This window comes from Branchiostoma floridae, chromosome 6 (genome assembly GCF_000003815.2).
Source record: "Branchiostoma floridae strain S238N-H82 chromosome 6, Bfl_VNyyK, whole genome shotgun sequence".
Taxonomy (NCBI): domain Eukaryota; kingdom Metazoa; phylum Chordata; class Leptocardii; order Amphioxiformes; family Branchiostomatidae; genus Branchiostoma; species Branchiostoma floridae.
The window spans coordinates 26795290-26804750 of record NC_049984.1 but is presented as its reverse complement, the minus strand read 5'-3'; the positions used below and the strand labels follow the sequence as shown (position 1 = coordinate 26804750).

At 42.9% G+C, this 9461-nt stretch overlaps 2 protein-coding genes across 2 annotated transcripts; one reads left to right on the top strand and one right to left on the bottom strand.

Moving 5' to 3' along the window:
- The first annotated feature begins 350 nt into the window (after positions 1 to 350).
- Positions 351 to 2434, top strand: LOC118418260 (protein ALP1-like). The gene is made up of 2 exons (XM_035824106.1): positions 351 to 1360; positions 1477 to 2434. Exons 1-2 carry the CDS (start codon positions 351 to 353, stop codon positions 1787 to 1789), a joined length of 1323 nt encoding a protein of 440 aa, XP_035679999.1. The 3' UTR covers positions 1790 to 2434.
- Positions 2435 to 2552: 118 nt separating this feature from the next.
- Positions 2553 to 3515, bottom strand: LOC118418259. The gene is made up of 3 exons (XM_035824105.1): positions 3159 to 3515; positions 2692 to 3046; positions 2553 to 2575 (listed from the first exon to the last, which is right to left on the bottom strand). Exons 1-3 carry the CDS (start codon positions 3474 to 3476, stop codon positions 2553 to 2555), a joined length of 696 nt encoding a protein of 231 aa, XP_035679998.1. The 5' UTR covers positions 3477 to 3515.
- Between the last annotated feature and the right edge of the window lie 5946 nt (positions 3516 to 9461).

Sequence of the window (9461 nt, the reverse complement as noted above, 5' to 3'; positions counted from 1 at the left end):
CTCGCGTAGGTATCGTACGACATTCCATTGATAGTCTTGCGTAAATCCAACGATTGAACACCGATTTCACCTCAAAAAATCAGACGATGATCGCTAAAATTGAGACGGCCCCGCAGGAGTATCGCACAAAACTCTGGCGACATTCCTTCACATCTCGCTCGACTTCTGCTAAGTCAGGGAAGTCGGACATGATTCCTACGAGCATTCTACTTGTGTCGGGGGAATGTTCTACGAGCCGGGGTCGAGCTCGTGTCAATTAGTAATTTGATTTATTTTGCACCTGACAGACAGTTGTGACATGCTTTTTGAATTTATATGTGCAGTACATAGTAGTAGTAGTAGTATGCGGCATGCAGCAGCAAGGGGAACTCATCCCTCCGGACCGGCTCCGCCGTGCACGTATTGCCAGTCTACGGCTACGAATTCATCTGCTTCATCGTCGCAAGCAGGCTGTGGTTGCTGCGCTGTTGGCGGAAGACGAGGCTCGGGCAAGAAGACGCAACCGTACTTGCTGGGTCAAGCCATGGCTGCAACGGAGGGTGTTGCAAGGGCAATATGACAACCTCATGCAAGAATTGATGCGTGAATCCCATGGGGATTTTAGGAATTACCTGCGACTAGATGCTGAAATGTTCAGAGAAATCTTAGATAGGATCTCGCCAAGAATCAACAAGAAGTTCTATTGCCGCCCCCCACTAAGTCCCGGGCTGAAACTGGCAGTGACGCTGCGCTTCCTAGCAACTGGGAATTCATATAATAGTCTATCTTATAGTTTCCGCATTGCAGTCAACACCATAAGCTTGTTTGTGCCGGAAGTATGTGCTGCCATTGTTGAAGAGTACAGGGAAGAACAATTTGCAACTCCATCAACGCCCGACCAGTGGAAAGTCGTCGCTGAGAACTTTGCATCTAGATGGAACTTCCCTCACTGTTGTGGGGCATTGGATGGCAAACATGTGGCAATGCGCAAACCCCCACAAGGTGGAAGCCATTACTACAACTACAAGGGCTTCCACTCCATCGTGATAATGGCACTTGTAGACGCCAACTATAAGTTTCTTTGGGCCAATGTAGGCGCTGAGGGCTCGACCTCGGATGCAGCAATATTCCAGCTGAGTACATTACGACAGGGCTTACAAGAGGGAACCATTGGGCTTCCGCCTCCAGATGACCTACCTGATGATGACAGGGAGACCCCATACTATATCATCGGGGATGATGCCTTCCCGCTACGTGAATGGCTGATGAAACCATTCTCTATGAGAAACCTAGCACACAATCAAAGGATCTTCAACTACAGACTGTCTAGGGCAAGGCGTGTCGTCGAGAATGCATTTGGCATTCTTGCATCCAGGTTCAGGTACGTAAAGCCATACCAGCAGGCATACTTCATACAATAATTTGCATTCGACGTGCTTGTGGGACACAATAACAGCATACAAATTATAAATATCTGTTCCATTTCACTCATTGCAGGGTTCTGTTGACGACCATGAATGTTCTGCCAAGGAACGCAGAGTGCATCACAAAGGCATGCTTGGTGATGCATAACATCATGCGTGACAGATTCCCAGCCCTGCAGAACGAAGAGCTGGGCCAGGATGTGGAGGGCATGGTCGTGCCCGGGTCATGGCGGGACGCAGGTGTTTTGAGAGACTGTCACCAGGAGGGTGCAACCGGCGAAAGAGCCTCGCGGAAGGGTCGGATGCTCAGACAGTACCTTATGCACTATGTAAACAACGAAGCAGGAAGTGTACCTTGGCAGGAGGAAGCCATCCGACTTGTTTAACATGCCCTTTTGACTATTCCGTCAATGATATTGAGCTGTCACGAGAAAGGGCTTGCTTACTTTCCTAAGTTTTCATTGTTGTTTAAGTTACAATGTATAGATAAAAGTGTGCCTTTCTTAGTCATTCATTTGTAATACTTAAAAATTAGAAGTTAAAAATGATGATTCACAACCGAAATACGGGCAAAAAATCTTCCCTTTAACAGATGTGTCGCTTTATGATTACTTTTTATTTCATGGTTTGTATGTGTTTAGTGATAGAAAAGTGACACTGAGATAAAGCAAGATTTCATTATATGAAGAAGTTTTAATTTCTTCACAAATATTGGCAAGTGTACAGGAGAGATGTACCATAGAGATGGCAAAAAGTAACAAAAGTAACAGAAAGACTTCTTCTCACATCATGCTTTATTGAATAACACTTGAAAGGGAAAGAAAAGGAAAATAAAACAAATATTGACAATGCTGATGACTGCCGCCATTAATCCTTACTGTTTGTAATCAGCTTGTTTACAGCTTGTTAACAGAACGACTTCTTCTCACATCATGCTTGATGGAATAAAACTTGAAAGAGAAATAAAAGGGAAATACAACACATATTGTCAATGCTAATACATGCCGCTATTTATCATACTGTTGGTAAGAAACCGCTTGTTATTTTCGTCGGTACTTCCAGGGTGGTGTTTCACATGTCACACTCCCTGCAGCCTACTGTTTCCGCATTACAGATGGAGTCGAAGTCATCGTAGCCAAGGTAAATACTCTAGGTCCCTGCAGGGTGGTCCTCTGAAATTAGACAAAAAGGAACACTTGAATATCGTTGGAACTGTTTTCAAGCTACATGTCATTATCAATAAACCCTAACTGATAAGCAAGCCACAAAGAATCAATATGTAGAACACCTGTCTGTCTGGCCTGCGGGACAGCAGGCATCCAGCCCATTACAGAATGCTGTTGATCTTCTCCATGCAGTTGAGCAAAGTCGGGTGTGTTGTGCTGTGTCGGCGGCTGCAGTGGAGTATATCCTTGGTGAGGAGTGTAGTGCCGTAGTGGCGCCAAGACTGGGGGGCCTGGCATTGGTCTCCCCGGCAGTGCCGCTGGTTCGTTAGGTAGCCAGCGCATGGTCGTTTCGAAGGTCTCCCTCTGGTACTGGTAGAAGTGGGCCGGTGGGACACGAAAGCAAGTCGAGGTGAGCCACTGACTCCATGCAAACCTTTCATCTACCGGTTGTTGACTCTCCTTGGCGAGGTTTTCCACCTGACACGGAAGACGAAAACATGACAGCAATGTTAATTGTATACAATATAAAGTGTTCTGAGTTGTCACTGTGAGCAAACGTCTAACTTAACAAAGCCAAGTAAATGTTTACTTCTTTTTGTGCCCTGCTCTTCTCCTTCTCAGTGTCATGCAGGAACTTTGCCAAGACGTCAGACAGACTAGAAGTGGTGACCGCTTTCTTCTTGCTGTTTGGGTTGTCACTAGAATTAGGCCTCTTCACACCCTTGGACCCAATAGCGTGGGAGCCACAGGGAGTTGTCCCCCCTGTCGATGTTCCGGCCACAACGTTCCCATCCTCCTCCGCCTCCTCTTCGATTCCTTCCTCCGAGTTTTCAGTGTTGAAAATCTGAAGCATAAGTGCATGATGCTGCTCAATACATTGCTGCAAACATGGATAGGAGTCAGGCATTCAAGCATCAATTCATCAATGCACTAACATGCCAATACTTACAGATCCCAGGTCCTCTGGTAGTTTCGAAACACAGAAGGGATCCAAAAACTGGTAGCGTTCCAGTTTCCAGCGCTGAAGGCTCGTCAGCAACACTTTACCAGACCCGGACTTCCCCTTTTTCAACCTTTTCAGTCTCACGTATTCCGTCCGATGAGACTTGAACTTGCGGGCGATGTCCTCAGCTTCACATAGGAAAAAGTCAAGAACATTCAACATTAGATGTGAAGGGAAACCACTATGAATAATGACTCTCCCCGGAATGCTCCATTTCAGCAGAATACATTTGAATTTGAATGACAGCAGCAAGGGACAAAGAACAATGATGCAAATGATAGCAAATTTCTTCCAAAGTTAGGGAACTTTTCATATGTCCACTTCAGAGATGATACCAGGAGAAATAGGACAGACTTACGTTTGATCCCCAGGCCCGACGTCTTGGAAAACTTTTCCATCAGAGCATTCTTCTTCTGTTTGTTTTTGAAATCCGGATGACCTTATCATAGAATAGGGGGTTGGCTTCAAAGAAATCAGCTATTGCGTCTTCAACTTTGTAGGTTGGTTCGGCAGGTTCGTCCTCCTCTTTCTCGAGATCATCATCCTCTTCTACCACTTCTTCATGTACGGATGCACACTCTTCTGGCACCTTTGTCTGGCCACCTTTTCTTCCTTTCTTCCTGGGCGCCATCTTTGACTTTGTGAACACGTATCCGTAGGGGCGTGGTATTTATAGGGGTGTGGTATTGTGGACATCTGTCCAAGTGCAACTATAATCAATCATTGTCCAGCTGATTGGCGAGCACAGACCTAGTTATCTATCATCGACCGCAAGTCGGATGGCGAACGCCCGTCAGTCGTTCGACGTACGCCCGATTGACGTCAGATTGCATAGATGGCATTTCTTTAAATGTGAGGGTAATTGTGACATTGTGGCCCCTGTGGCAGTATAAAGGCTGCCTTTGTGACACAATTTCTTTTATTTCGTCATTTCCATTATCCCGCGCATTCCATCAATTGGTTAAAAAGATTATGACAAGAAAAGAAACAACATTGATTCATCTCTTGCCTTTTTTGAGGAACGTTTTGTGTTACCTTGTCCGCGTGCAAGAGGTCATGGGAGGTTCATTATCATAGATTTATTCACCGTCGATCGCACGAGCCTCGCTTATATGTGAAGGGGACAGTTTTGGGGCGACAAATACGCAAGACCATCTTAAGATCTTGAAATCAGCCGACCTTCCTGCGATCGCGAAGTACGTGCGAAGATCGTATGTAATGTGAAGGGGGTATTACGAACACTTACGCACGTACATACGCGCGTAAATACGGTGGAGTTTCCGGAACCTTAAACGATCTTCCGGAAAGTTCAACTTGGTATCGTTGGGAAGATCCCTTGGTACGGAATTGTATTCCGCAAACCGCTTTCAAAGATCGTGCTTTGTTGCCGAGATATTCTCGAGTATAGGTTCACCTGACTTACCGCTAACGATGTGCGCGCGTATATACGGTGGAGTTTCCGGAACCTTAAACGACCTTCCGGCAAGTTCAACTTGGTATCCTTGGAAAGTTCTCTTGGTACGGAATTGCAATCGATGGGACTCACCCCGAGTTTTGGGGATCTGGAAAGCTACTTTTTCGAGTGTTGAATGGATTTTGACCTTCTTTCGTACATGGCGTCATGGCGTCACGATCACGAAGTGTGCGTTACCTTTGTCACTTGAATTTCACCTTAGAACTCCTGGACAGAACGTAGAAAGCCACTTATCTGCCAAAATTTACTTTATTTACGTATCCAGAAGGCATTAAAACTACATTACTCACCCCCAATGTCGGCGATCTGAGCAGCTACATTTTCAGTGTTGCATGGACTTTGACGTTCTTTCATACGTCATGGCGTCAAGATTACAAAGTTTGCGTTACTTTTATCACTTGAATTTTATACTAGAACCCCTAGAAAACCATTTGACAAGCAAAATTTCCCAACATCAGTATATTTTCCCAACATCAGTATATTTTATACCAAACATCGGTAGATTTTATGCCAAAAAGCAGATACTCAAGTAACTGGATATGATTTTTGAAAATCATATCCAGTTGCTTGAGTATCTGCTTTTTGGCATATCTTACTACCTGGATGTCGAACCTAGTCGACGTATCAATATATTTTTCAAAGATGCGCTGTTGGCATGGTTCCAATTTATTCCTCCTGATCCCGACTCTAGGTCTCATCAGCAACAATTGTTATGGTTTAATCTAAACTTTAAAATTGAAGGAAAACCTTTTCTATGGACAAACTTTGTTGACAAAGGCATCTTATTTGTAGCGGACTTGCTTCATATAAGTGGAAACCCATATCATTTAATGATGGTAAACTGTGCTCTGAATATAGATACATTGGGTTGGTTTATACATTATACATGGTGTTCCACCAAAAAAGGAATTCAACCACCTGCAAGTGTGTAAAGATAAATCCAGAACACATAATCTCCTACTGAGAAGACGACTTCAACATCGCTCTTCCATGGAGACAAATATTCCAATTGGCATACAGAAGGATATTCCAATTCAAATTATTACACAAGTTCCTTGCTACAAACAGAATGTTGCACATTTGGGGAATTAAATATAATTCAAAATACTATTTCTGTGCTGAAGACGAAGAAACAACTAAACATTTATTTTGGAATTGTCGTATATCGTCCATCATTCTGGAAAAACGTTCAAACTTGGTATAATATTGCAACAGGACACTATTTGAATATCAATAACCATTGAATGTAATACTGGGGGATTTAGAGAGTGAAAGTCCTGTCACGTTAACGTCTAATGTTACATTGTTGGCAAAAAAATTTCATCTATAGAAATCGTGAGGTATCAACACTGTCTATCAATAAGTTTATTACCTTCATTAAATACTTTCACAGCATGGAAAAAAGTATAGCCACATGTGCATGCTATAACAAATTGTATTTACACACCAGAAAATGAGAACTACTGTATTCTTTTAAATGCCACATGATTATTGCCAGCACAACGGCAGTATACATGTTTTTCTTGTATGCATGTCTTTGTTTGGTACATAAATAAAGCACACTGTATGTATAAAGTTAGAAAAAAAACAATGGCCAATTGTGCACAATATTGTGTTTTAAAATTCTATCTTCATGTAATCAAGGCTAACTGCCTCTGTACCTTTGACTGTAAAATATTGTACAAATCGGACCATAAACTCCACTCGACTTTGCTGTTGTTATTTTCTTGGCCGTAAACTCCAAACGCCATTTTCTTATAGACGAAACCCATCCCATTGATTTTTTAAGGTGTTTTTTTGTGTGTTTTTTTCTAACTGGCCCAAGGAGAAAAAACGGTCCTTACTCCTAATTGTTGTATATTATAATATGAGGATGGGACTAGGTAAGGTAAGGTTGAATCCTATGTTCAACCTTCCTGGTCACTTAGATTCATACTGAATGCAATCATTTTTTATTCGCGCGCTCGCATCAGTTTTGGCGTTTTTTGGATGACATCCATATAATCAAATCGACCTGGCCTTACTATCATGTCCCTAATAAACATACCGGGACGTTTATTTTTTTCAGCCTCACAATCCACCCGGTACGTTCTTATTTTGGACGGTACGTTTATTTTTTTCTGAAAATTGGGGCTTTGCTTAGCCAGGACCCTCAAAGAATTGAAATTTTGGGGATTTCTGCCCATATTTCCGCGGTATTTTTACTCAAAATTCCCTATTTTTCGGGCGAAACGGCGCGGATTTCCATGAGCGCGTACGCGGTACTCTTTCGGTGATTTCGGTCGATCTCGCTATGACGCTACGAAGTAAATGTTGTTCTTGGGGGAAAATAAGACACCACACTGACGTTTTGAAATACAATTTTTACATAAATAACTTTTAGTTTTAATTTAGTGGTAGTTTATAGTCTCTGTTTACATCGTGAACCAGCACCTTGCACGAGGAATTTCCCGCCGGTCTTGTGGTTCCATAATAAATGCTGGACGTAAAAATAACAACTATAACTTCGTTTCCCTTGTGATATGAGTTTTGACGCCGCAAATTCTCCCAAACGACAGGAATTGGTCGGTAAAAACAGCAAGTTCATAATCATTTCTAACTAAGCATGAAACCGCCACAACTTTCCTTTGTAGATGCATGTGCCATTATGCCGAGATGGTCACGTCGAAATAAAACTTTCTCTACGTAGGCTTATTTCTTTGACAAAAATCAACCTTAGTCTAGTTTTCACATAACTGAAGTTAATTTAATAGATTTTAATCATTTTTATACCGTAATCACTGTATTCTATGCTACACATCAGAAATCTTGTTACGATATTTTACCTTGGTAAAAGTGGAGTCGTCCACTGACCCCCTAGTGACCTTGTTTACCTGCTGCTGCGACGCCATGTTTGAGAAAAACGCAAAGACGGAGATTTCCATTTTTGGCCCGCGGAATACGAAAATTGGGACAGCGTACATGCATTTCAAGAACCTAAAACATCAGATACATGAACGGACGGCCTATTTGTAAAATCTGCCCATATAGCCTTCCAGTCTGCACAGAAATGATGATGTAGAGAAGGGTAGAAGTGCAGAGAGTCTGAGACGAGAAAAAAGCGCCACGTGAATTCAACAACACTTCGCATAAAATCACAAATTTGTATAATGTTTCCTTTATTCAATGTCTCCTTCACAAAGAGTCCGAGTTGAACCGACATTTTGCCGATGTAGTACAGAATTAAAAGTGATCCCCTCGTGGATAATTTACTATTTAGCGCAGCGTAACGCGGCCGGCCACGCGCCCGTGACGGCAGTGTTGGCATAGCGGCCGGACTGAAAATCGTCTGGCCGCGACCGCATTCGACAGGTGACCGCTATAGACTATTTCTTAATGCTTAGGTCAACGGGAAAAATCCAAGGGACCGACGAAAACTGACCGCATGGCCAGTTACGTGGCCCCTATACTCAGATGACCCCTAAGGCAGGAATTTCAACTTACCTTTTATTAAAAAATTGAGAAAATATCATGATATCTAACGTTATAGTTCTTAAGCTCATCATTCATAAAACTAACTGATGTGGCTCTTAGGCATAAATGAATAAAAAGACCTACCTGCTTATCATCTCCTTTTCTTTGGACAGAAGTAGTATGGTCACAGTTAAATACATGTCAATTTTGTAATTTTCCGGGGGGTATGTTTATTCCGGGGGGTACGTTTATTAGATATCATCATATAGCCAGGCGCCGCGGACCAATCAGAAGGCCCCGGTGCCGGTGTCGATTCATTCTGACCAATCAGGGGAGCGATACCCACCTGCCTGGCCTGAATCTACGTGTTACGGCGTCATGAGTCAGCAGAAAGGAATACTTTGTACAGTGTGCAGTCCATGTTAGAGTTAATCCAAACATTATTACTGTTCACATTCCTTCAAATTTATTGAATATGTACAACTATAACTTAGGATTGAATAGCAACACACTTGTCCCAGCAGAAGGGAATTTGTCATTATGTCAATTGGAAGTCTTGAATAAAGGATGTATGTATTATAAAGGAATTTGTTGCTTAAATGGGTCAGTTTGTGTAGGCTATATGATAATAACGTTAATGCCCCGCCTTATCCTCGGTGTATACTCGTGCGATAATCCCTGGTCCGGTGCGATAACCACCTCATAAACCACATCGTTCGCTACGCTCACTCGGTGGTTTATTCGGTGGTTATCGCACCTGACCAGGGATTATCTCACCATATACACCTCGGGCCGGGGCATTAACCCTTTATTGACGATTTGTCCGGGGGGTATGTTTATTCCGGAGGGTATGTTTTTTTAAGAGCGGTACTTCGAAAAACCCCTAAGTAACCCCCGGTACGCTGTACACGTCATCATCCAGCCGCCACCGAATACCCTCCCAAGATTCGCGACTGTACAAG